This window comes from Wyeomyia smithii, chromosome 3, assembly GCF_029784165.1.
Source record: "Wyeomyia smithii strain HCP4-BCI-WySm-NY-G18 chromosome 3, ASM2978416v1, whole genome shotgun sequence".
Lineage (NCBI taxonomy): Eukaryota > Metazoa > Arthropoda > Insecta > Diptera > Culicidae > Wyeomyia > Wyeomyia smithii.
The window spans coordinates 126,289,055-126,315,159 of NC_073696.1; the positions used below are offsets into that span (position 1 = coordinate 126,289,055).

General features: G+C 39.6%; 4 protein-coding genes across 14 annotated transcripts in view; 1 reads left to right on the plus strand and 3 right to left on the minus strand.

Annotated features, from left to right (window-relative positions):
- LOC129732827 (solute carrier organic anion transporter family member 74D) overlaps positions 1-374 on the plus strand; it is a 41,055-nt gene extending 40,681 nt beyond the window's left edge. For all 9 annotated transcript variants that reach the window (XM_055694110.1, XM_055694113.1, XM_055694111.1 and 6 more), the window contains one exon: positions 40-374. In XM_055694110.1, the coding sequence (XP_055550085.1) occupies positions 40-173 (134 nt within the window). In that variant the 3' untranslated portion in view covers positions 174-374. The remainder of the gene's footprint in view (positions 1-39) is intronic.
- Positions 257-18,989, minus strand: LOC129732829 (F-box/WD repeat-containing protein 5). 3 transcript variants are annotated; one of them, XM_055694118.1, is made up of 8 exons: positions 17,340-18,979; positions 16,866-17,023; positions 16,339-16,516; positions 15,851-16,276; positions 15,360-15,715; positions 14,965-15,305; positions 883-1,033; positions 257-823 (listed from the first exon to the last, which is right to left on the minus strand). In XM_055694118.1, the coding sequence occupies exons 1-8, from the start codon at positions 17,632-17,634 to the stop codon at positions 722-724; spliced, it is 2,007 nt and encodes a 668-aa protein (XP_055550093.1). In that variant the 5' UTR covers positions 17,635-18,979; the 3' UTR covers positions 257-721. The 3 variants fall into 3 exon arrangements, with proteins under 3 accessions (XP_055550093.1, XP_055550092.1, XP_055550094.1); XM_055694117.1 differs by having other exon boundaries at positions 14,965-15,715; positions 17,340-18,989; XM_055694119.1 differs by lacking the exon at positions 17,340-18,979 and adding an exon at positions 17,101-17,304 and having other exon boundaries at positions 14,965-15,715.
- Positions 18,990-19,930: 941 nt separating this feature from the next.
- On the minus strand, positions 19,931-23,336 carry LOC129732831 (E3 ubiquitin-protein ligase PPP1R11). Its single transcript, XM_055694122.1, has 3 exons — positions 23,074-23,336; positions 20,289-20,592; positions 19,931-20,127 (listed from the first exon to the last, which is right to left on the minus strand). Exons 1-3 carry the CDS (start codon positions 23,191-23,193, stop codon positions 20,057-20,059), a joined length of 495 nt encoding a protein of 164 aa, XP_055550097.1. The 5' UTR covers positions 23,194-23,336; the 3' UTR covers positions 19,931-20,056.
- Positions 21,491-23,064, minus strand: LOC129732830 (succinate--hydroxymethylglutarate CoA-transferase). Its single transcript, XM_055694120.1, has one exon. The coding sequence runs from the start codon at positions 22,930-22,932 to the stop codon at positions 21,646-21,648; it is 1,287 nt and encodes a 428-aa protein (XP_055550095.1). The 5' UTR covers positions 22,933-23,064; the 3' UTR covers positions 21,491-21,645.
- Positions 23,337-26,105: the final 2,769 nt, after the last annotated feature.

A 26,105-nucleotide genomic window follows, 5' to 3' on the forward strand; every position in this document is an offset into this window, starting at 1 on the left:
TGATTTTGTTTACTATGATGATTCTATTACTTATGGCAGGTTTAACGGCAGTTGGAGTATTTTTCGACGTTCTAGTATGGTGGCACGGAAAAACCTTGGATCTGTACGGTGAACGGGAAGCAGAGGAGAAAAAAGCAGTTACTAAAATTCCGGCCAAGAGTGCCTTTTCGTGATCCACTGAAACACGAGAATGAATGCCACTTAATTTTCTCTATAGAGGAGTAGGATATATCGGATGCAACTTTTAACAAGAACATTTTATGTGATTTTATATTTAAAACAGTAAAATAGAGTAAAAGTCTTTACAAATATATCTTCTAAATCTGTGATTTGTTAAAGCAATAAATTTGTTTTCTTTATGTGAATAATAACAACTTCAAACTGTTTCCAAGCTCTCGATTCGAACGAAACACTATGTACAACCTTGTTATTCTGTTTTCGCTTTATTACCAGAAGAAAACGTTTAATTGAACGACATGCAAATATTATGCGGATTGGCAACGTCTTATTCTAACTAATCTGCCTTTAATAAACATAACTCATGATATTAAATCGTTTAGAATTGACTTCAAAACAACGCGATTTCTACTGTTTCAACATTATGTCGACTAGATTTGCAATAACAAACAGTGGTTAAAAGTGTTGACTCGCATCAGTGAACATAACTGTTAACAAGAGATTACGCTTTTGGGAAGACTTACTTCCGACAACACGTATCGTTCTAGGCAGTGGTCGTTCTAGTTGATTTCACTTTTCTAAACTCAACCGCTTTACCAACTGGTTGAATACCAAGCTTTTTCGCTTGCGACAAGGATCTCCAGATCTACGAAACAGTATTGAATCTTAAGTTTTTATTCCAAAATGTGCCGCTAAAATACATACCTTAATTTCGTAATCATCACTTGTGGTCACTAACATTTCGTTATCTCGGGGGTTGAACGCAACACTGTTGACAACATCTCCGTGTTGATACTTAGCCAAGCAAACGCCATAGTAACGATCCCATAGGTAAGCGTGCATGTCTTCCGCACCACTGTTGAACATAGAAAATGCATAATCATATAATTAAAACAAATAAAAACCATTAGCAAAACAACAATCAATTTTATCCCGGTTTGCTTAGCTAGTAGTACCCAAACTGATTTAATCGGAAGGGTCAGGTAGGGTTTGCTAAATTTACGTTATACTAAAAAATTCATTCTATTCCTGTATTTTTCCCTCACAATTCTGAAAACTTTTTATCGAATGACTCAAAATTTTATTATATTTGCAGCCAGTACAAATTGATTTGATAAGAAAGCATTGAAAAACTCATCATTTAATTTAAATTACTTTATGCACTAGTTCGTCTGGTTTTGTACAGTAAACTATATAATTTCTAATGAACCAAAACCCACATCCACTTAAGATAAGTAATTCATAACGGTGTGTGTGTGTTGGTATATTTTTTCTCAAAATCATCCCCAAAACCGTTTTTATAATATATTTTATGGGATGCAGTTGTTGAGAACCAATTGAGCTCGGTCAAAAATCCCATTTTTTAAATCTAAAATAAATTTGAATAATACAATGCCAACAACAACCTGGAGGGCTAATAGCGGTCTCGATCAACTAGATTAGTCGAGAGCATTCGATATCGATATTGTTTTTGGCACATTTTGCATGTTGTAAGATAAGCACAACGATACACCGTGCCCCAGTACTGAGTCGAGAAAATTTTCAGCTCAAAAAGATCCAGCTCGAAAAGGGAATCGAGATGTCGGGTTCTCAATCGTGTGGGAGAGCTAGCCGACGGTTCGCGATGTCGGTAACCACAGAACCACGGAGAATAATAAGGTGAAACTATTAACCCGTACCGAACTGAAAAGACTTTTAATTACCAGACAGAAAAAAACAGTAGCATCAACAACAATAGTACACCTTCATCGTCATCATCACCGCGCGACAGGCAATTCGAGCTAAATCAAATGCGGCCTCCTATGGTGCGTTTAACGCAGCAATCAACAAACGGCATATAATGAAAGTAGTGCGCTTGTACCTGGTATTCATGAACGACCAACCGTCATCAGTATGTGTAGAAGGGCTAACGCCAACCAGCATCAGAATGCTCCTAGCATCGGAAGGTCTTCCCACATCTCCCGACCATCTACGGAACATTTTCATCGAAGTTCATCAGGAATATGGACTCACACCACTCGAAGCCGAAGCCGACTTGCTGTCATATAAGAATTTTCTGACAAGTGAAGGAACCAAGCGTCTACAGCAATTACGTGAAAGCACCAAAAATTTTTACAAGTAAGGACGCCCCATCTGGCAAGTATTAACGTAAGCACACCTGGACATTTTTCGCATTCTGAACAGAATGCTGAACCTTCAAATAGACTGACATCCTCTGCTGAAGAAGAAAATTTTAATTGTAATCTTAATACTTTTCCAAAAACTTCTTCAAATTTACAACAGCTTCCTCAACAGAATGCGACTGAAATTCCTATCTACTGTCAGAATTTCAATCGCATGAAAAGCCCAAGCAAAATGAAAGAAATTCAGCAAAACATATTGTCATCATCTTTTAAAATAATTTTAGGAACTAAAAGAAGCTGGGACGAAAGCGAAGAAGATTTGGAAACAATTATAATGTATTCCGGCACGACCGGAATTTGTCTACCAGTCAAAAAAAAATCAAGCGGTGGAGTCCTCATTGCCATTAATGCAGACTTTACTTCTGAAGAAATAATATACGACAAATATAAAGAATTTGAACATGTATGGGCCAAAGCATTTATTGCTGGTGAAGAACATATCTTCTGTTCCGTGTACTTTCCACCGGAACATGCTCATAAACATTCATATGAATTATTTTTCAAAACTTTAGAATCTATTATGTCTAACATGAAACCAGAAGTAAAACTGCATGTCTATGGCGACTTCAACCAACGTAATGCAGACTTTACAGTAGACATTGAAAATGAATCTATCTTACTCCCAGTCGTAGGCGAAAACGAAACACTGCAGTATCTTTTTGGCAAACCCTCAGAACTCGGTCTATATCAAATCAATCATGTAAAAAACAAACAAAATGCATATTTAGACCTATTATTCACAAACTGCACTGAAGACTTCTGTGTAAATACATCATTGACTCCCATCTGGAAAAATGAAGCATTTCACACAGCAATTGAATATTCAATAGTAATGAATAACGCTTCGTACCCTAGCGACTGCGAGTACGAGGATGTACCGGAATACCACAAAACTGACTTCGAACAAGTCAAACGTAGACTACGCATAATAAATTGGCGTAGTATAATTTGTAAAGAAGGAAATGTAAACGAAGAAGTACCAAAATTTTATGAAACAATTAATCAAATTATATCAGAAAATGTACCACTAAAAAAGAGCACTAACAAATATCCAGTATGGTTTAATCCACAATTTAAGAACCTAAAAAATAGAAAACAAAAAGCACATAAAACATACAAAAAAGACAACAATAGCGAAAATCTTCAAAATTACCAAGAAATTTGCTGTCAACTTGACGCAGCCATTAAAATTGCACATGAAGAACATAACCGTAAAATCGAACATCAAATCAAATCTTGCCCTAAGAACTTCTTCAATTACGTAAAAACCAAACTAAAAATTAACAACTTTCCATCGCGAATGCATCTTGACAGTAATGTAGGACACACTAGTAATGAAATATGTAGTCTTTTTGCCACTTTTTTTTTTTCAAGAAATATACACCACATTTGAAGAAACAGACCGCGACCGCGAATGTTTCTCGTATTTTCCTGAATATTCGAATTCTTTATCTGTCAATCAAATATCTGAATTCGAAATTCAGAACGCACTTAAAAATTTAGACGCTACGAAAGGTTCTGGACCTGACAGAATAGCTCCAATTTTTCTCAAAAACTTGGCAGAAGAACTATCTACACCTTTACTTTACCTCTTTAATATGTCTCTGAAGAATGAAATTTTTCCAGAACTTTGGAAAATCTTATATTTAGTGCCAATTTTCAAATCTGGCGCGAAATCTGACATTCGTAATTATCGTGGAATTGCCTCGAGGTACGATGCTGGCCTAACAAGCCAGTCGTCGTAGGTTCGAGTCTCGGCTCGGGAGAGACTGTTAGTGTCAGTAGGATCGTAGCGCTAGCCCCGCAATTGTCCTGTACACTTAACAGTTGGCTGCGAAGTCTGTGTATAATAAACAGAAGGTCGAGTTCCGATACGGAATGTAGCACCAAGGCTTTGCTTTGCTTACTTTATCAATGACTAAATTATTATCGCACTTAAATTTTTATGCACCCAGTCGTCAATTAAGAAATCGTGAAATATTTTTGGAAAGCTCTCACAGAACTAACAACTCAAAAAATGGCCCAATAAATCGCATGATGCGTCACTATAATCAGCACTGCGAAAATATCGACATCACTATGGGCAGAAATCAAATCAAAGAACGATTAACTACTGGAAATAATGTTAGAATATAAGTAAACATTGTATTATTATAACTGTAGTCTACATTTGCTTGACAAAATAAATAAAATAAAATAAAATGCACCGCAAAAACCGTCAATGTTTCATCTCTATTTTAATTTTTAATTTCATACACTTTCACCACAGTTGATCATTATTTTTGTTAACCACACAAAAGGTTTGTCACTGCGATAATGAAATTTTTTAAGCATTCTTAATTCTTTGTGTAGTAATAGAACAAGAAAAACGTATGAAAATAACCACGTCCTTTTTTGTACCTGATTGCCTGATTGCAATACATCCTGAGGAACCATTAAATTATTACATAACGCGGAATTTGGCAATTTTCCCCACGTAACGCAATTTTTCATTTTTTTTTGTTTTACACACGCAAAGTAACGCTTCGCTGAACAGATAACAAACAACCTGCAGGTTGTCCTGCCGGTTTTTTAGATGCTGACCCTTCTGAATCAAGATTTTCGGTGTCAAGTTATACTCTTGTCGATGGCATGGCTTTGCTGAACATGAAACAGATCAATGATATCAGTAACAATATAGACCGCACATTGGACCTTATTTTTATCAACACTGAAATCGCCTAGGAGTGTGTCGTGTCAGAGGCAATTCAGCCCCTGCCTTAGACTGATGCGTTTCATTCAGCTCTTGTTTGCCATTTGAACTGCTCTCACACTATTAACTACAATCATATAGCTGCGAAAGTCCAACCTCATGGGACTTTCGCAAGGCTGGGTAGCGCTATTACAAGCCTACACTAGCCAGCTGTCTCAACTTTTCCGCCAGTATATGCCTCTGTCCTCGAAGGAAACCACTTTGGTGAAATGGTCAACTTCGCGAACTGAAACGCCTACGAGCAGATTGAGAAGTTATACCAACTGTCGCAGTTTTTTCGAGAAGCGTGAGTTCAACATCGCAAGCAGCAGTTATCGGACTTTGAATCGTTATCTCTACAATAGATGTGTACAAAGGAAAGAAAATGATATGAAGCATGAAGCGCAACCCCAAAAGCTTTTGGAGCTGTATGAATGAAAAACGTACAACAAATGGACTCCCATCAACTGCTTTTCTTGGCATGAAAGTAGCCGAATCTCGTGAGGAAATTTGCAATCTTTTTGCAGAATACTTCTCTGGCGTGTTTAGTGCTGAACCTGCTAACGAACAGTCCGTCAACCTGGCGTTGGGATCAGTACTTCGGGTTGTTATTGACATAACAACCTTCTTGTTCACCGTAGAAAAGGTTCGCACAGCAGTTCGAAAACTGAAATCGTCTATTGTAGCTGAGCCCGATGGTATACCATCCATTGTAATAAAGCTCAGTGCTGAGTTTATTGCAACTCCGCTGACTATCATTTTCAACGCGTCACTATCACAGGCGAAATCCCCGGAGATGTGAATCATTTATGTTCCCTATTCACAAAAAAGAGGACAAGCGTAATGTTGGCAATTACCGAGGGATAACATCATTATGCACTGGGTCTAAGCTTTTAGAAATTTAAATTGGAGATGCTCTATTTGCTGCAGTCCGTTCATATATTTCACTTGCTCAACATGGTTCCTTCAAGGGACGATCAATTGACACTAAACTCGCAGAATTCTCATCACTTTGCATCAAGGCAATGAAGGACGGAGATCAAATTGATACAATCTACACAGATCTTAAGGCTGCCTTCGATCGTGTTGACCATCAATTATTACCAACTAATATTGAATGTTTTGGTGACCCCTCACTTCGTTAGGTTGAGATCCTACTTGATCAACCGTAAGCTGAACATCGAACTTGGATTGACTTTCTCTTACAGCTTCACAAACAGCTCCGGAGTGCCTCAGGAAAGCAGCTTGGACCTTTACTGTACTCGATTTTCTTCAACGATGTCTGCCTATATCTACCTCCTGGCTGTAAGCTAGCGTATGCTAATGATTTTAAAATCTTCGTCATTGTCGAATCAGTAGAAGATTGCATTGAACTACAGCGACTGATTAAAATGTTCAAGAAATGGTGCATGTGGAATCAACTTATCATCAGCGTACAGAAATGCTGTGTCATATCCTTCACGTGAGTGGGATCACGAAATCAACGGACGCCCGGTCGTCAGAGTTGAGGTTGTGCGAGACCTTGGAGTTTTATCGGACTCACAGCTTTCGTTCAGAGATCATTACTCGAATATTATTGCTAAGCAAATAGAAACTTATGATTCATCACTAGAGCTGCCAAAAGTTTCCGTGACCCCTACTGCCTGCGATCACTGTTCTACGTTCTTGTTCGCTCAGTATTGGAAACAGCTACAACCATTTGGAGCCCCTACATAAACTGTTGGGCCACTAGAATCGAAGCTATACAGTCGCGATTCTTTAAATTAGCACCAAGGTTGCTCTCCTGGAGTAAGCCAACGAACTTACCACCCTACGAGGATCGATGCCGTCTCCTTAACATGAAAACTCTGCAGTGTCGGCGGAATTCAGCTAGAGCACTGTTTGCTGCCAAGTTGTTGCATGGTGATATTGACTCTCCCAACCTTCTGGAGCAAATCAACCTGAATGTACCGGTAGTATCTTTAAGATCTAGTTACTGTTTAAAGCCCTATTTAAAGTTCCAAGCGAAGTGAAAATCTCATACAAAATGTTCATTTTTTCATTCTCGTGAAAAATGCAACCTGCAAAAATTTCACTTCGCTTAGAACTGTAAACAAAATCGATCCAGCGAAATTGAAAGTTGTGGATCTCATCTTTTTCACTGGGGTTTACTTTTTTCACGCATGCAAACGGTAGTGAAAAAAGCAGCAGCAAGCGAAAACTTGCGTGCATTTATATTCTGTCAGTTGCAGCCAATTTTCATTTCGCTCGGAGTGTAAACTTGTGAATTTCGCTTCACTTAAACTTTAAACTGCAGGCTGGTGAAAAATACCTGCGTATTTCACAAACGGGTTTTCACGACAGATTTCGCAAGCGAAAATTTACGCTTTTTTACTTGTCAAGTTTTTCACTTCGCTTGGAACTGTAAACTATGCTTAAGATTTAACTTTAGACGAACTAACTACGGGAAACATGAACCTGTTTTAGCGATTTGTAAAGAATTTAACGAAGTGTACCAAGTATTTAATTTTTGTCAACCCTGTGAAATTTTCAAAAACCGTCTGAAACTATTCAACTCGGTCGCTTAAGTGTATTTGTAATAGTTAATAGTTTTAGTTTTATTCATGTAGACGAATGCAGTCAGATGAATTAATGAACGAATAATATTAAGAATAATAATAAAATGTCCAATTTTTCCCGCACGTGGAAAATGCCACCTGTGAAAATGTCACTTCGCTTGTACAGTTCCAACAAATTCGATCCAGCGAAATCACTTGGGCTTACTTTTTTCACGCTTGCACACACTCGTGAAAAAAATAGCTAGCGAAAACTTGACGTAGCAGCGCGCTTATTTGTCAGTTTCGGCAAATTTGAACTTCGCTCGAAGGGTAAACTCGTAAATTTCGCATGACCTGTAAACTGCAGGTTGGTGAAATACCTGTGTGTTCCACAATCGGGTTTTCACGACAGATTTCGCCAGCGAAAAAGTACAGTTTTTCACTTGTCAAATTTTTCACTTCGCTTGGAACTGTAAACTATGCTTAATGTGTGCATTCGTGTAAACAGTAAAGCCCTGTTTAGAGTTTCAAGCGAAGTAGAAAATCGCATACAAAATGTTCATTTTTTCACGCGCGTGAAAAATGCAACCTGCAAAAATTTCACTTCACTTGGAACTGTAAACAAATTCGATCCAGTGAAATCAAAGGTTGTGGATCTCATCCTTTTGACTTGGGTTTATTTTTTTCACGCATGCAAACGCTTGTGAAAAAAAAAAAACAGTATCGAGCGAAAAACTTGACTTTTCATCGCGTATATATTCGGTCAGCTCTGGCCAATTTTCACTTCGCTCGAAGTGTAACTCGTGAATTTTTCACTCGTCAAATTTTTCACTTCGCTTGAAACTATAAACTATGCTTAAACACAAACCTAAAAGAAAGAAAAGTGATCCACATGAATTGTTTACAGTTCCAAGCGAAGTGAACCTTTCACAATATGCGATTAAGCCCTATTTAGAGTTCCAAGCGAAGTGAAAATCTCATACAAAATGTTCATTTTTTCACGCTCGTGAAAAATTTAACCTGCAAAAATTTCACTTCGCTTGGAACTGTAAACAAATTCGATCCAGCGAAATTGAAGGTTGTGGATCTCATCTTTTTCACTTGGGTGTATTTTTCTCACACATGCAAACGCTAGTGAAAAAAGCAGCAGCAAGCGAAAACTTGCGTGCGTTTCTATTCTGTCAGTTGCAGCCAATTTTCACTTCGCTCGGAGTGTAAACTCGTGAATTTCGCTTCACTTAAACTCTAAACTGCAGGCTGGTGAAATACCTGCGTGTTCCACAACCGGGTTTTCACAACAGATTTCGCAAGCGAAAATTTACGCTTTTTCACTTGTCAAATTTTTCACTTTGCTTGGAACTGTAAACTATGCTTTAGATGTTATTTATGAAAACTAGGCGTGACTTATGTGGATTATATGGTCGGTCTGCAATCCGAACGATGATTTTATTGAAAAATTGTTCAAAGGGTTAAATCTGTTAGTCTGTGGTTATATCATTATGAACTGTTCAAATGATTTCGTTTTTTTTTTTCATGAAAGATAAATCATTAATTATACTGGTGTTAATAACTCGATTTGAAAGAAATGGTGGTTGCTTTGGTCTGGTAGCACAACGACCATATTTATAAATCAGTTTTACCTGATTTACGAATGAAAGTCGATTTTTTCGCACTTCTTATTTCAGCGACAAGTTTACTAATTTACACAGTTGTTACGCCTTAAATTAGCACGACGCAGCTCTGTTCCCGCAATTTTATAGAGCAAGGTTTTCGCTGTTTCGTAATCCACGTTTGAAAAAGCTATATATATATATATATATATATATATATATATATATATATATATATATATATATATATATTGGTTGTGGCACCAGAGGCAGTTCGACTGCGCAAAGGCCCAGTAGGAACCCAGACCGCCACTGTCAGGCTTTCGTCAGTAGACGCAAACCAGGCGCTAAAGGTAGCGAGGCTCAAAGTGGGCTGGTCAATGTGCCCACTCAGCATCTACCAGCCGCCGGAGGTCTGCTTTCGATGCTTCGAGCAAGGACACAAGTCCTTTAGCTGCAAAGGGCCTGACAGGAGCTCCCTATGCAGGCGGTGGTGTGCTGCAGGCCACAAAAGCAAAGACTGCGGAGAGCCCCCGAAGTGCTTGGCGTGCGCCGGGAAGCGTGACGCAAAGCACATAATGGGAGGCCCGAGGTGCACGGCCGGTAAGCCGACTAGCAAGCCACGGGCATGAGAGTGACACAGCTAAATTTGAACCACTGCTTCGCGGCTCAGCAACTGCTATACCAAGCAGTCACTGAGTCGTTGTCGGACATCGCCATAATCTCGGACCCCTACCGAATTCCTTCCGGAAACGGTAACTGGATTTCGGACGGGTCCGGTATGGCGGCAATATGGACGACGAGCAGGTTCCCGGTTCAAGAGATAGTGTCAACTTCAAACGAAGGATACGCGGTTGCCAAGGTGAACGGAGTGTACTACTGCAGCTGCTATGCTCCGCCTCGTTGGTCTACCGAGCAGTTCGCAAGGATGATCGACCGAGCCACCGGGGAGCTGATCGGTCTATCACCGTTGGTAGTGGCGGGCGACTTCAACGCATGGGCAACTGAGTGGGGAAGTCGACGCACAAACCAGAGAGGCCGGATCTTGTTGGAGGCTTTGGCGAAGCTCAACATAGATCTGGCCAACGTCGGCTTGAAGAGCACCTTCAGTAGAAACGGCGCGGAGTCGATCATCGATGTGACATTCTGTAGTCCAGGATTGATCACGAACTGGAGGGTAGACGATGGCTACACTCATAGCGACCATCTGGCGGTCTGTTATAGCGTAGACTGTAAAACGAGACCGCATGTGGCGAGTAGAATTAACACTCCAGCTCCTCGCGGGTGGAGGATATCACACTTCAACGAAGAGGTATTTGCGGAAGCAATTAGACTAGAACACGAGGCAAGCAGAATTCGTAACCCGAGCGCTGATCAACTTGTTGTCATACTTTCGCGGGCGTGCGACGCCACTATGCCTAGGAACCGCCAGCCTAGGCATGGAAGGCCACCAGTCTACTGGTGGACCGACGCGATAGCGGACCTCCGCAGAGCGTGTCTTCAAGCGAGAAGAAGGATTCAACGTGCGCGAACCGACGAAGAAAGGGAAGATCGTCGAGGGGAATTCAGTTCCGCAAGAGCGGCGCTTAAGAGAGCAATAAAAGCTAGTAAACGTGCGTGCTTCGAAAGACTGTGCGCTAGTGCCAACACTAACCCGTGGGGTAACGCCTATAGGATGGTGATGGCCAAGACTAAGGGTGCGATGGCGCCCGCAGAAAAATCACCAGCGATGCTTGAGCGGATCATAGAGGGACTCTTTCCACGCCACGAGCCAAATCCTTGGCCTCCGGCTGGCGAGTCACTTCACCGACGTTCCAGTATCTCAAACTCAGACCAGAGGTGGTCGGCCAACCTGCCGAACACCCAATATATGAGTGACGGCGTTAGCCGTGCCGAGGCAGAGGAGGCGGAAACGGTTACGAATGAGGAACTCATCGCGATCGCCAACTCCCTGAAGGTGAGCAAGGCACCGGGATTGGATGGGATTCCGAATCTGGCTGTGAAGAAGGCCATCAAAGAGGCCCCCAGACTATTTCGGGAAGTCATGCAGAAGTGCCTGGATGACTGTACATTCCCAGACAGATGGAAGCGACAGAAGCTGGTCTTATTGCCGAAGACAGGGAAACCACCTGGTGACCCGTCGGCATACAGACCGATATGTCTGCTCGATACGGCGGGTAAGGTGCTCGAGAAGGTTATTCTCAATAGACTGGTTAGGTACACCGAATGTGCAAACGGTCTGTCGAGTAACCAGTTCGGCTTCCGAAAAGGCAAGTCTACGGTGGATGCTATTCTGTCCGTCACCAAAACAGCAGAGGTAGCACTCCAGCGTAAAAGATGGGGCATTCGCTATTGCGCAATCGTCACGTTGGACGTGAAAAATGCGTTCAATAGTGTTAGCTGGGATTCCATAGCCCACTCGCTTCGGAAACTAGACATTCCGGTGTCTTTGTACAGGATTCTGGAAAATTATTTCCAGAATCGTGTGCTAGTTTACAGCACAGACGAGGGTCAAAAATGTGTCCCAATTACCGCAGGGGTTCCACAAGGTTCCATCCTGGGCCCGGTACTGTGGAATATCATGTACGATGAAGTGCTGAAACTAAAGCTCCCCCAAGGGGTTGTGATCGTTGGATTTGCGGACGACATCACACTTGAGGTCTACGGCGAGTCGATCGAGGAGGTTGAGTTGACGGCTTCGCACTCTATAAGCGTCGTCGAGGACTGGATGCGCTCCAAAAAACTGGAGCTGGCGCATCATAAGACGGAGATTTCAGTTGTCAATAACCGCAAGTCGAAGCAACAGGCGTTGATCAGTGTCGGGAATTGCACCATCGCCTCTAAGCGCTCCCTGAAGCTGCTGGGGGTGATGATCGATGACAAGCTCGCCTTCGGGAGCCATGTCGAATATGCCTGCAAGAAGGCTTCAATGGCTATTGCAGCATTATCTCGCATGATGTCCAATAGCTCAGCAGTGTACGGCAGCAAGCGGAAACTTCTAGCTAGCGTGACTTCGTCCATACTGAGATATGGCGGGCCAGTGTGGTCCAAAGCACTAGGTACTAGTAAACATCGGAGTAAGTTGGAAAGTACCTACAGGCTCATGTGCCTGAGGGTTGCGAGCGCGTATCGAACTGTGTCATACGACGCAATCTGCGTCCTGTCCGGCATGTTGCCTATCAGCATAGCCATTAAGGAGGACGTAGAATGCTTCGATCAACGTGACACAAGGGGCATACGAGGTACCAGAAGATCATTCTCGATGATCAGATGGCAGCAGGAGTGGTCCAATTCCGCGAAGGGTAGATGGACGCATCGACTTATTCCGGATGTATCCGGATGGGTCGGGAGGCGCCATGGAGAAGTGAACTTCCATCTGACACAGATTCTGTCAGGCCATGGTTGCTTTAGGCAGTATCTACACAGATTCGGGCATGCGGGGTCCCCCATGTGTCCCGAGTGCGCGGATGCGGAAGAGACTGCTGAGCATGTCTTCTTCGTGTGCCCTCGTTTTGTGCATGCGCGGAGCGACATGATGGTAGTGAGCGGGCCAGACACCACTCCGGACAACCTAGTTCGGAGGATGTGTAAAGACCCAAACATTTGGAGGGCGGTTTGTACAGCCGCCTCTCAAATAGTTTTAGAATTGCAAAACAGGCGACAGGTTGACCACCGACACGCCAGTGTTAGCTAACGGCCAGTCTCCAGGTTAGTTAGCTAAGTTAGCAAAAAGACCTAAAGAACCAAGAGGGTGCACAGAGCACAAAAGCCGCTCCCCGAAGCAATACCTAGCGGTGGTCCCGGGGAGTATTATGGGCTGGAGACTGAAGGGGTTTTAGTGGGTCCGGTCACTGATTCAAACCAACCCCACACTCCCTGAGGTTGGTCACCTCAGGGGTTTGGATGCAAATTTCCCCTTCACCTGAAACAAAAAAAAAAAAAAAAAAAAAAATATATATATATATATATATATATATATATATATATATATATATATATATATATATATATATATATATATATATATATATATATATATATATATATATATATATATATATATATATATATATATATATATATATATATCCGAGCGAAATGAAAATTGGCTGCAACTGAGAGAATATAAATGCACGCAAGTTTTCGCTTGCTGCTGCTTTTTTCACTACCGTTTGCATGCGTGAAAAAAGTAAACCCCAGTGAAAAAGATGAGATCCACAACTTTCAATTTCGCTGGATCGATTTTGTTTACAGTTCTAAGCGAAGTGAAATTTTTGCAGGTTGCATTTTTCACGAGAATGAAAAAATGAACATTTTGTATGAGATTTTCACTTCGCTTGGAACTTTAAATAGGGCTTTAAACAGTAACTAGATCTTAAAGATACTACCGGTACATTCAGGTTGATTTGCTCCAGAAGGTTGGGAGAGTCAATATCACCATGCAACAACTTGGCAGCAAACAGTGCTCTAGCTGAATTCCGCCGACACTGCAGAGTTTTCATGTTAAGGAGACGGCATCGATCCTCGTAGGGTGGTAAGTTCGTTGGCTTACTCCAGGAGAGCAACCTTGGTGCTAATTTAAAGAATCGCGACTGTACAGCTTCGATTCTAGTGGCCCAACAGTTTATGTAGGGGCTCCAAATGGTTGTAGCTGTTTCCAATACTGAGCGAACAAGAATATATATATATATATATATATATATATATATATATATATATATATATATATATATATATATATATATATATATATATATATATATATATATATATATATATATATATATATATATATATATATATATATATATATATATATATATATATATATATATATATATATATATATATATATATATATATATATATATATTTATATATATATATATATATATATATATATATATATATATATATATATATATATATATATATATATATATATATATATATATATATATATATATATATATATATATATATATATATATATATATATATATATATATATATATATATATATATATATATATATATATATATATATATATATATATATATATATATATATATATATATATATATATATATATATATATATATATATATATATATATATATATATATATATATATGCTGCAATAGATAAGTTTTAGCTTGAGTAGAGTTGATTATTACGTTATTCTCCGTAATCAACCACAGACAAGAAAAGTACCCATGAACTATAAAAAACGTAGCTTTTCCTTTGTTTAATCATTAATGTTTATAATGTTTTCGAGAAAGACGTCGGCCACCTTAGAATACTTATAGTTTGAGGAAAAGAAATAGCAGTTCGACACTTAAGTCAGTGCCACAGTAAACGCAATAGCGTAGCGTCTATATTCACCACTGCTTTAAGTAGGGTTGTACATTCAACTACGAAAAGGTAAATGTAGACGCGACGCTAATCGCGCATACTATGGCAGTGGCCCAAAAACCAACAAAACAGCTGCATATCCAATCCACATGGAACACACAATGTTGTTAACTAGCATAGAGAGATTATATTGAAAATATTGGGATTCACCGTACACAGCACAGGTGAATACTAGAGAAATTTCAATATTCGACTATTTTCTTGCGTTGCATCAAACGGAATTATTAGCCCCATAATCTATTTTTATGCAGCTTTGATCTTTTCGTTCTATAAACTTCCTGTTAATCGTGCAAAAAAACACTCAACTTACCTCGCAACGTAGTTATCACAGACATCCAGAAAAATGAAAAAGCACTCCGTATTTGGTGTGTACGCTTTGTGAGCTCGGAGCATGGTGCCAACCTTTTTCAATGTCATCAGATCAATAACATGAATATCAATCTCCTGTGCAATCGGTGGAGGTTCGAGCGGGTTTCGTATCACGTAATTTTTCGGCCACGGTCTACTGTTTATGTACAGGTAGCGATGATCCGGGCTTAAACCCATTCCTATGATGTGCCCGTGCAAATCGATCAACTTATCGACACGATCGAAACGATCCGCCACTGATTCATAATTCGCCCAATTCGGTTCCACAGGTGGTGTTTCGTTCTGCAAGATATATTGGAGGCGGATTTCTTCTTGAGACATTTCACGCATAATTACCTCCAGCTCTCGTTGTCTTTCCCGCAGGGCTATGCGTTCTTTAAGCGAAGGTCCCGGATCCAAGCGACGAGGAAAATTAACACTTCCTATCCGTTTAAATCCAATTTGATGCGGTGTGTAAGTTTTGGATCCGGTTGAAAAGATCAAATATTTTGGACATAGGTTATCCAGATCATCTACTTCCGACATATCATCGTCCTCGGGGTCATCGTCATCGTCCAAACAATCATCGGACGATTCGTAATAGCTATCCTCATACTCTCTACGATACTCGTCCAAATAATGTATGGGGCTAGCATAATCATGATTCTCGAGCGGAATGTACGGAAAATCCAAATCGATATCTGGAATAAATACTACAAAACAACAAATATAACAAATGAAAATTCTATTAAAATTAAACGTAATACAAAAGAATGTCCTACAATGCATTTATGCTTTAAACATGTCAAACAATGGCCGCTTCACAAAGTATAAAAAATATTACAAACCTCTTCCAGCTCGATAAGCTACTTCAGCTTCCTGATCTTGGTTCATCTGATAGTGGGATAAGGGATTTCCGATTCGCCTATCGTCTTCCTCACCATCGTTACTGTTTCTACCGGAAGTGCTGGGTCCATCAACACCAGTTTCTTCATTTTTATTACAGGAAGCTTCGTCGTTTAGCCACGGGCAGTTCGCTATGGTAATTGCTCTAATCGAACTTGCGTTTCGGTTATAGAATTTGTACATTTGATTACGAATCGGAGTGTGTTCCGAATCGACTTCCTGGTTAGCCTTGTTTAACCAAAGAATCGATGTGCTCACGAGATGTGCTAACCAATTCAAATCACCTGACAGTAAGTGCTGATCGCTAAACCACGTTCCAAAAATATCATATGGGCGATTGGTAACGCGACACCTCAGTCGGAAGCCGTCTACGGAAAAAAGAACAATCTTGTAAACCCCCGTGAACGGATTACACTATAGATGTACTCACTTTGTACGGTGAACACAGCAATCTCACCGGAAGTGCTATGAGGCGAACCGAAATGAACACCGGACACAAGCAGTAATGTATCGCTTTGATTAAACTGTGAAAATTGAGTATATTTCCAGCTCAATTTACGCATATCAAACGAGTCGCGTATGGTTGATGGATATGCAGAGTTCCAAACCTGTGAAAATAAGATACGCATAATGCAAAAGAACGGCTGCAACTTAATATATTTGATTGATGCTTCACTTCAATAACTCAAAAGAAATGCAACGGTAGAAGCAACTTGTCAATAGAGCAAGATTATTTTGTACTGGCATAGGATGTTTGACGACATTAATGAGTTTTTAGAGATAAAATTCAAAATATGTATATATTCCATGCAGTTTCCATAACTTCACTTCGATGAAAAAAAATTATTAGGCTAAAAACCTAGGTATTCTTGTATATTCTCTTCGATTTGATAGACAATAAACAAAACAACCCTTCAATAACAGACCAGTAAGGATATCAAGCAGCCGTGTACTTACAATGACAAATCCATCTTTAGAACACGTAGCAAACATTTTTCCGTTGTGCGAGAAACTAACATGCAACACCTGATGAGAATGATTTGTCAACACATCAGTCATAACCATCGGAACATTGTCAGTCAGTCGCTTGTATTCCGACCTCCAAGACTGTGCACCTAAAAATAAAATATAAAATTTAAAAACTGTCACATTACTAACAGACCAATTCTAGCAAATAGCAATATTTACTAACAATAATTACATAACATATGTTTTGATTGGCGATTATCACCATTACAAATGCAGCTGTTTTACACCTCTATCATACATGTTATCGAATTTAGGCTATGGTTAAAAGCTGAGAGTTAAAACGTGCGATTCGTTTAATCGAAAGTGTACGTAATAACGGCACACATGAAAACGAAGCGTAATTATGTCACCGATGAAACAAGTATACTACAAAAGAAAGTATACTACAAAGTAGCACCTCACCTGGCTTCAATCCAATGTTCACATCGACGGTAAATTCTCTCCGAAAGTATTTTCGCCATATATAGTCGTCTCGAGATAACTTGTTCCATCGTTTACATGTTTGTCCGGCAATGAGGATATCTCTCGGTTCTAATGAAAAAAAAATTTTTGCAAATACTGGTTCCGGAATGAAGACCCATGGTGAATTCTCGCAGTATTCAATGTCTTCCTCTTCCTCAGCACAGCTACTGCTGGAAGCAGATATTCGAGTCTCAACCTCCTCACTAGCTTCTCTGGGGTTAGCACTTGAAGTCATTTTTTCAATACAATGGCACCGTCCTTTCCTGCTTTTTTTTTTATTTCGTAAATAATCACGAGCTCAAGTTGTTGTTAAAATGTTAAAAATTTCGGCGGTGTCGGCAATGTTGAACGAATACAAAAATAAGAACTTGAGAATGGAAATTTTTCGTTAAACTCGAGTGCCAGTTTTTATTATCCTTTAATTAGCCAAAAAATTCAAATTTGCACAACTTTTGCGCTGCAATAAACACGACTGACTCACACGCACAGAACTAATGTCTAGAGAAATAATTGTAAATAAAAATAAAGCACCAGCGGTTGGAAGAAGAGCATTGAGAGAATTGAGAGTCAAAGCGTCAAAGCTGTTTTGCTTTTCGCTCACGACACAGCTGATCGCAAATGGCCCAAATGGCCTTGTAAGCAGCGACGCTCATACTTTCAGAAAATGTCGTAAGGAACTGTCAGCCATATGAAAAAAGGCACCAGTCAAAAATGGTTTTTCTCTCTTTCTCACGCAAACACCAATAATGACGTTATCATTCGCGTTGATGTGTTGAAAGGTTGGAAGTAGCAATACAGTCGCCGTTCGATAACTGCAAGACTTTTAACCACAGAGAACAGACTAACAAGCAAACGATAAAAAGTGTGTAAAACAGATAGCGCGCACAAAAATATACTCTCTGAATTACACCCCTCGTTATGCTGAGTACCGTCGCCGTGGAACAAACGGCATATAGCCAATATATTTGAACGTAAATACCGACGGGAGTGAAAAGTACATACACTGATGAAAATACAGGCTGTTTGGCGACGGTAGCGACATCACACTTCACCATTTAGCATAACGAGGGGTTTTATTCGGAGGATAATTCATGGCACACATGCAAAATTTTACACACTTTCTTCAGACCGTTTGTTCGTCTGTTCTCTGTGCTAATAGTATGAGTAGGGAATACAGGAGATACTCGGGTGATATCACAAAGGATGAATCACAGACAGATTCTCAAGTAAGAACAACATTGATTGAAAATTCCGTGTAAATTTTCGAAGAGAATTGCGTTATAAATTACTTGTACACTAGCGCTGCTTGGTGACCGTATCGCTACAGTACATTTTTTTCGCTGGTGTACGAGGCTGGTGTCACTGGTAGCGCTGTCTGGTTACGGATTGCTACTACAAAAAACTTTACACAAGTTTGGAACTCAGCTTGGACGTTTTTCTGTGGATGAAAGTTTTTGCATGCACCTTGCTGCATAGGCGTTGTACATAAATTACGTAACGCATGAAGGGGGAGGGGGGTTGAGTCTGCGTTACTTATTGTTACCTAGGGGGGAAAGGGAGTAGCAGAGACAGTTACGTAACTGTGATGTTTGTCCGAAATTGAAAATTTCGGAGGGGGGTTAGGCTATTCAGCGTTACGTAATTTTAGGGGGGGTCATATCGAACGTTACCTATCGTTACATAGGGGGAGATGGAGTCTGAAATCTAGATTTTTTGCGTTACGTAATTTGTGTACGACGTCATACAGAAATGAAAAATAATATTCCGAAAATTGTCTTTGAAAACTTAAGATATATAACATTTCTTTACAAGGTTTCCCGCTTAAAAACTTATCAATTATATATCAATACTCAAATCCTCCATAATACCGTACTCGCAACATAAAAATGCCAAATTTGACAGCTGTTCTTTCTTCATAGCCGTATGCAACCTATTTTTAATCAGATTCATCTTCGATAAAGACCTTTCCCTAGTAGACTTGAAAAAACACAATGAAACAGAATGTTTTTTTTTTTCTTTAACTTGTGGAGGACTCCAAAATGTGCCGCCCGAGACATCCCATAAATCCCGGCTCTGAGTATCTTCCATACTGTTCAACACAAGTAGTAAATCACTCAAGCATTTAAATCAGTTGTATCAGGTGGATTACTTTAAACAAGAAGGAAAGGTTAGTTCGCAAATTGGAAGTCCCTGATTTTTATTTGCCAGATATTACTAAACCTTCAATCCACAGATGACACATGCAACCACTTTTCAATGTTGTACATTTATAATTATTTTCAAGTTGATGATATAGTGCAATTCCACACACCTAGAGAAACCCCGACCTGATGACTAACGGATCGACGCCACCGACTTCTCTTCCTCGTGCAAAGCGATTTTACACCCTAAACCATCAGAGTTATGAGGGGCTCTCACTAGCTCCATAACTGACCTGACCTCGATATCTACCCATGGCGTTAGCGATTCAAATTCAGTCCACCAGTGTACTTGGCAGAGATATTACCAACTAAACTAAGCCAATACTTCGATTTGAAATTGATCACTCTTGAAAAAAAAAACACACATTTCTTGGTTCAAGAAATAAAAATCATTCAAATAGCATATGAGATATGATAAGTTATGTATAAACAGCAGCCAGTATCCCTGCAAACTTTCTATGTAGCATTCAGCTCGTTATCTTTTGGTTCACCTGGATCGTCTTTGTTCTGAACAGGAACAGGCGAGTCTACGCAGAAAAATAATGATATATTTATATAACAGTAACATAAGGTCATATTATAGAAGCTCCGACGAACTCGTCTTAATTGAAATAAATGGTCGTGTCGAGTCTACGCACCTTCTACAATAGGGCCATAAAAACCAAGTACATAACAAAAAGTTGCTTACCGTTTATCAATTCGTTTTCTGTCTCAATCGTACATTGCCGATTAACGCAGGAGTCCACGGAATCTTCACCGGAGTCGACGGGATGTTGTTTATTCTTTTTCTTCAACTCCACATGTCCAAAACAATGTTCACACTCATCCTCACTTTCCGATGAGCTTTCACCAAATTGGAGTGGTTTTTTGTAAATACAACAACATTTCGACTTTTTCCGATTTAAATGTTCATTATCAACTGTTCCGTTGGTCCACTGCACCTTTCGCGAAGATCGTGGTTTCTGAAGTCGTAGACGGAGTACTGGACGTTCCTGTTGAGGGGAAATATATATAAATATATATATATATATATATATATATATATATATATATATATATATATATATATATATATATATATATATATATATATATATATATATATATATATATATATATATATATATATATATATATATATATATATATATATATATATATATATATATATATATATATACAAAATTTAGAAGATGCTGGTTAGGACACGCTAGCATGTTTAACCTAGGACCACAGACGTGCCTCTTCGAACGAAAATCCTGAAAAATCTTCGTTCTTATTCAAAACGTTACACTCATGTGCCACCATGTGAGCTTATTGCCTACTGGTTTTGTCTTAGATAACAAATGTGCACACTTGCTTATAGTGAAACTAGCGGCATTATTGCCCACTAAGCAAAATTTCAAAATTATCGTTATTTTTCTGGTCGATGAAATCGTCATCGAGTGGCACGTCTGTTTGTCTGTGTGTCAACTTTCTGCGTGTTTCCTTTTTTACTAAACGGCATTAACATTTTGATACGAAGTGCGCAGAATTAGGGCGTACCACGGTATTTAAAAAATATTTTTTTTTATGTATTTTAGCATTTTCGGTTGTCGGAAAAATCTATAATGAATGGATGAGAGAGAAATGTATGTGTGCAAAAGTCAGTGAGAAACAAATTCAAAGCCTATTACTTTTACTATGCAATCGAAAATGTGATTGAATGAAGAGATGGACAATGTACGAGGTTCCGCACAAAACGGACACCGTGGTAATGAGGTTCAGCTTCGTTTCACACAGTTTTCGGAAATACTTGCTGAAAATATAAAAATAAACCTTCCGTAAACACTAAGATTATACTCGACAAGTCGACTAACGCGATAAAAAAATAGAATAGTTTACCACTGATTAAAAAAAAAAGCAAGTTTATTTGTATTTCTAAAACCAAGCTTTAGTAAAAATATGGGTACATAATGATTTTCTCTGTAGTATAAAATATGAATTCAACAACATTGACATTTTTTTGATAATAGCAAATACTTCGTTTCGACATTTTGTAAACACTATTGAATTATTCCATTCTGCCTTAAATCATCAATCTGTTCAGTACTGTATTCTAGCAGCTCACGCAATGTGTGGTCGGTATGTTCACCTAGTAGAGGAGGAGCACTACGAGCTGAATTATATGCTTCACTATAAACAACTGGAGGTCCGACAACCTGTATATCTCCAGCTGTTGGATGTGGCAAGGTCTTAACTATACCAATGGACTGTATGTGTGGGTCTTGGAACACTTCGGCCATGCTATTAATTGGCCCAACCGGAAAAGGAACGCCTTCAAAGATAGTCATCCATTCTGCGGACGAACGTTGTTTAATTATGGCAGAGATTATACCAATAAGTTCTTTTCGATGTTTGACACGCATCTCATTGGTAGCAAAACGATCATCTTCAGCTATGTGAGGAACATCAAGACGATTGCAGAGGGCTACAAACTGTGCATTGCTTCCGCATCCGATGGTAATATATCCAGAACTAGTAGGAAATGCTTCATAAGGCACAATGCTTTCATGTGCAGTACCCCATCGTTTAGCTTCTTTACCTGCATTTAAATAGTTACTAGCTACATTTATCAAACAGGCCACTTGCGTCGATAAAAGATTAACGTCTATTTTTTGACCAACTTTAGTTTTGTGACGCTGCAGTAACGCTGCCAAAATTGCTCCGTGAGCATAAAGACCGGTAGCTATATCAGTAATGGCTACTCCTACCTTCGCTGGGGCACCACCTTCGTTCCCGCTAATATGAAGTAAACCTCCAATAGAAGCTGCTATAACATCATACCCAGGCCTATTTTTATAAGGACCTTTCGCCCCATAGCCAGTTATAGAGCAATATATTAATTTAGGAGCAATCTGCCGAAGATCTTCGTACCCAAGACCCATCTGGTCAAGTTTTCCTGGGATGTAATTCTCAATAAGGACGTCACACTTTTTTGCAAAATCATATATTACATTCCGCCCTTTCTTCAAATCTACACATACACTTTTCTTATTGCGATTCGAGGCCATAAAGTAGACCGAATCTTTCGAGTCTTTGATAAATGGTGGTCCCCACTTGCGAGACTCATCGCCAACGAATGGTCGTTCAATTTTATATACTTCTGCTCCCAAATCGGAAAGCACCATAGTACAATACGGCCCTGCTACAATTCGCGTTAAGTCCAGGATCTTTATCCCATCTAAAGGATAGCTCTGTTTTGTCGCATGATAATTTGCACGATGAAAACTTCTTAAAATCAACGAGCTGAAACTATTTTTACGAAGAAAAGCACTAGCGTTTGCTTGCATTATTATCTTAGTTTTATTTTCTAGGTAAAAAACTGATAACTGACGACACTTTGAAAATTTGCTGAGCAATGCGCGCAGATTAATTTATCTGCCACTCAAACTGCGTTCTACAATAAACGTTTATCAGGCACAAAAACTTACCGTAGTGCGACTACCGCCAGGAATTTGATCTTGTGTGATAGTTTCGGTTACCGCAACATTGCCAGCTGCGGCTGGTATTATATCAGAATGCATAGCACTACTTGAATTATCTGAAGACATGAACACATTCACTTCAGTATGCAATCTTCTATCAACTAGACGCTGAGTAAACCATTCGAATCAATAATAATTTTGCATCAATGCCATTGATAATTACGAAACGTCGCTGCAATCTTGAAATTAAACAAAAACAAACTGTCATTCCTTTTTGGCGGCCGGGTTGCCGTTTGGTATTTTCCATTATCAAATAGGGTACTAAAGCAACAGTATTTTATAGCAACAGTCAGAGGCGGAGAGAATGTTGAGAGACGAACGAACTGCACACACAAAAAATATTACCAAGTGAACACGTAAAAACAACGTATATTTACGTAAACCTAGGGAACCTGTATATTAGAGAAATGACAAGACACTCACCGTTAAGGCAACTGTCAACATCAAAACGGATAACGGCAATGCAAAATAATACAGATCGCCCGTTTTGATGTTGACAGTTGCCTTAACGGTCAGTGTCTCGGCGTCTCTCTGGTGTATAGGCTGACTACGTAAACCTGAAAGTTTTCACTGGTTTAGGTAAATAATACGCATAAAAATTGGTGAAAACAACGCAACAGCTCAATAAAATGCGAATACTTGATTTTGGGTAAAAATTTGTATGGAGTTTTTGAAATTGATATTGTTGATTCGAGGTATCCGATTTTACCTAAATCATGACTTCCGTACAGGTACTCAAAAGTAGGTAAATCACTTTCACCTAAAAGTACCTTCACGCACAGAAGGGCTGATTTGCGTCAAAAATACGCATATTTGGGTGTTTTATTTTTCTGTGTGTCAAAATCTGAGCCAAACAGGCCTATGAAAAGACGCCATTTTTATATGACCGAAAAATAACAAGCTGAATATTGGAATCACGGTGGGTTAAAAATGGAAATGGAGCCACAAAAAAGTCACATACAACCCAGTGCAAAAGCATAGGCGCGTCTAAGGCCTGGAGCCAAACGAACAAGAAAGGTAACATCGGTAACACTACATATACACACAAAAAAATATTACCAAGTGAACACGTAAAAACAAAGTAAATCTACGTAAACCTGAATGTTTTCACTGGTTTTGGTAAATAATACGCATAAAAATTGGTGAAAACAACGCAATATCCTAATAAAATGCGAATACTTGATTTTGGGTAAAAATTTGTAGAGTTTTTGATATTGATATTGATGATTCAAGGTATTCGATTTTACCTAAATAATGACTTCCGTACAGGTACTCAAAAGTAGGTAAATCACTTTCACCTAAAAGTACCTTCCCGCACAGAAGGGCTGATTTGCGATAAAAATACGCATATTTTTTTTTTCTGTGTACCTTATCAGCTTTTTACGCACCATAATTCGCTCTGATGGAGTTACGGTGCTGCCACCTTCAATTTGTTTAGTCCCGGTTAAATGAAGCTATCTAATTATGAGTATTGTCGCTGCAGTACTACTCGGCAATTCGCTGGTAAGTTCAGTGACGTGAATATTTCTAGCGTTGTCATTTTGTATGATTATTTCTCGCACAGTCTAATGCAGTTTTAATATTCTTCAATTAAATTGACATAGTTTTGTGACTAGAAAACAATCAAAACTTTTGGAAAATATTACAGTCGCGTATTTCGGGACATTTTAAGTTGAATCAAAGACTACATTATAGTAAAATACTACGTCGCTTCTGATTTTTTTGAGTTCGCCTAAGCGAAGTTCGATTTTGAGTATTTTTTTTCTCTCTGTATGCCTGAAGAGCACTGGGTACTGAAATGCCACTGCGACATTCTTGCTGATTGTCTTTTGTGGCGGGCCCCGATTGCTGTGCACAGGTTACGGATTGTTCGTACTCATTGATGGAGTAGAACTGTTTTGTTGTAAACCTGTACCCCAATTAGGTACAACATAGTTGATGAAACTAATGACCTGCTTGGGATTGGAGCTCCATGCTTGGTATGGAGTTAAAAGGTAACTTCCTAAGAAGTTGTACCTAGAGGAAGCAAGAGCTTCGCAAGAGCAAAGCAAATGCTCTGAACGCTCTGGTTCAGATTTGCAGAATCGGCAGGTGTCGTTCAACACTACGCCGATTTTCTTTAAATGATAAAAAGCGGGACAGTGTCCGGTGAGGAGTCCCGTGATTATCCGTAGGTCACTACGATTTAGACTAAGTAGCTTTCTGGCGGTTCCAGGGTTCGGATAGATAAACTGTTTGCCTTGTCTACAACCCTGTGCCTGTTGCCATTGGAATACTATTTCTAGCCTTTCCCAAGTTGATAGTTCGCTTTTGATAGCGGAAACGGACGTAACGTCCTAACGTCCATCCAGTCGGAGACTGTGGTTAATAGCGGAGTTAGTTCGAACTCCCTAAGTATGCGAAGGTGGCCGATTTGGTCCCCTTCAAGTATGGTTTTCCTCCTTTGCAACCTTAGAGCGCCAAGCTCTGCTTCCTTTTTCACATGAAGATGTAGAGGTAGTAGGCAAAGCATAGCTTCCATGGCTGCAGTTGGAGTTGTTCGCATAGCGCTGGTAACCGAAAGACATGCAAGTCTTTGAACTTTTTTGAGTTTGGCTTGCGCAGTCACTTCGTTCACCTTAGGCCACCACACTAGGGCAGCATAGGTGATTCTTGGTCGGGCAATGGTCTTGTAAGACCAGAGTGCCAAGTCTGGTTTTATTCCCCAGGTCTTACCGAACAGAGTTCTGCAGGCCAAGATCGCTGAGATCGCTTTCTTAGCGGCATGATCCAGTTGTGCAGACCAGTTCAGTTTCTTGTCCAAAATAATTCCGAGATATTTGACTTCATTGCTGAAGCCCAGTCTAACTCCATTCAGTATTGGAGAAGTGATGGAGATCGTCCTTCGTCTGCCGAATGGAATTAGGACTGTTTTTAAGGGGTTTATGTTTAGACCCTCCTGTAAACACCATGACATGGTGGTATTCAGAGCCGTTTGC

Coding starts and splice junctions, on each gene's coding strand:
- LOC129732829 (XM_055694117.1), bottom strand. CDS start 17,634: ATGACTTCAAGTGCTAACCCCAGAGAAGCTAGTGAGGAGGTTGAGACT. Junction 15,716..15,850: donor AGCTTATCGAGCTGGAAGAG/GTTTGTAATATT, acceptor GTTGTTTTGTAG/TATTTATTCCAGATATCGAT. Junction 1,034..14,964: donor TGTGATAACTACGTTGCGAG/GTAAGTTGAGTG, acceptor TATGTTCAACAG/TGGTGCGGAAGACATGCACG.
- LOC129732830 (XM_055694120.1), bottom strand. CDS start 22,932: ATGCAAGCAAACGCTAGTGCTTTTCTTCGTAAAAATAGTTTCAGCTCG.
- LOC129732831 (XM_055694122.1), bottom strand. CDS start 23,193: ATGTCTTCAGATAATTCAAGTAGTGCTATGCATTCTGATATAATACCA. Junction 20,593..23,073: donor CTGGCGGTAGTCGCACTACG/GTAAGTTTTTGT, acceptor TCCCCTCAACAG/GAACGTCCAGTACTCCGTCT. Junction 20,128..20,288: donor AGAAAACGAATTGATAAACG/GTAAGCAACTTT, acceptor TTTTCTGCGTAG/ACTCGCCTGTTCCTGTTCAG.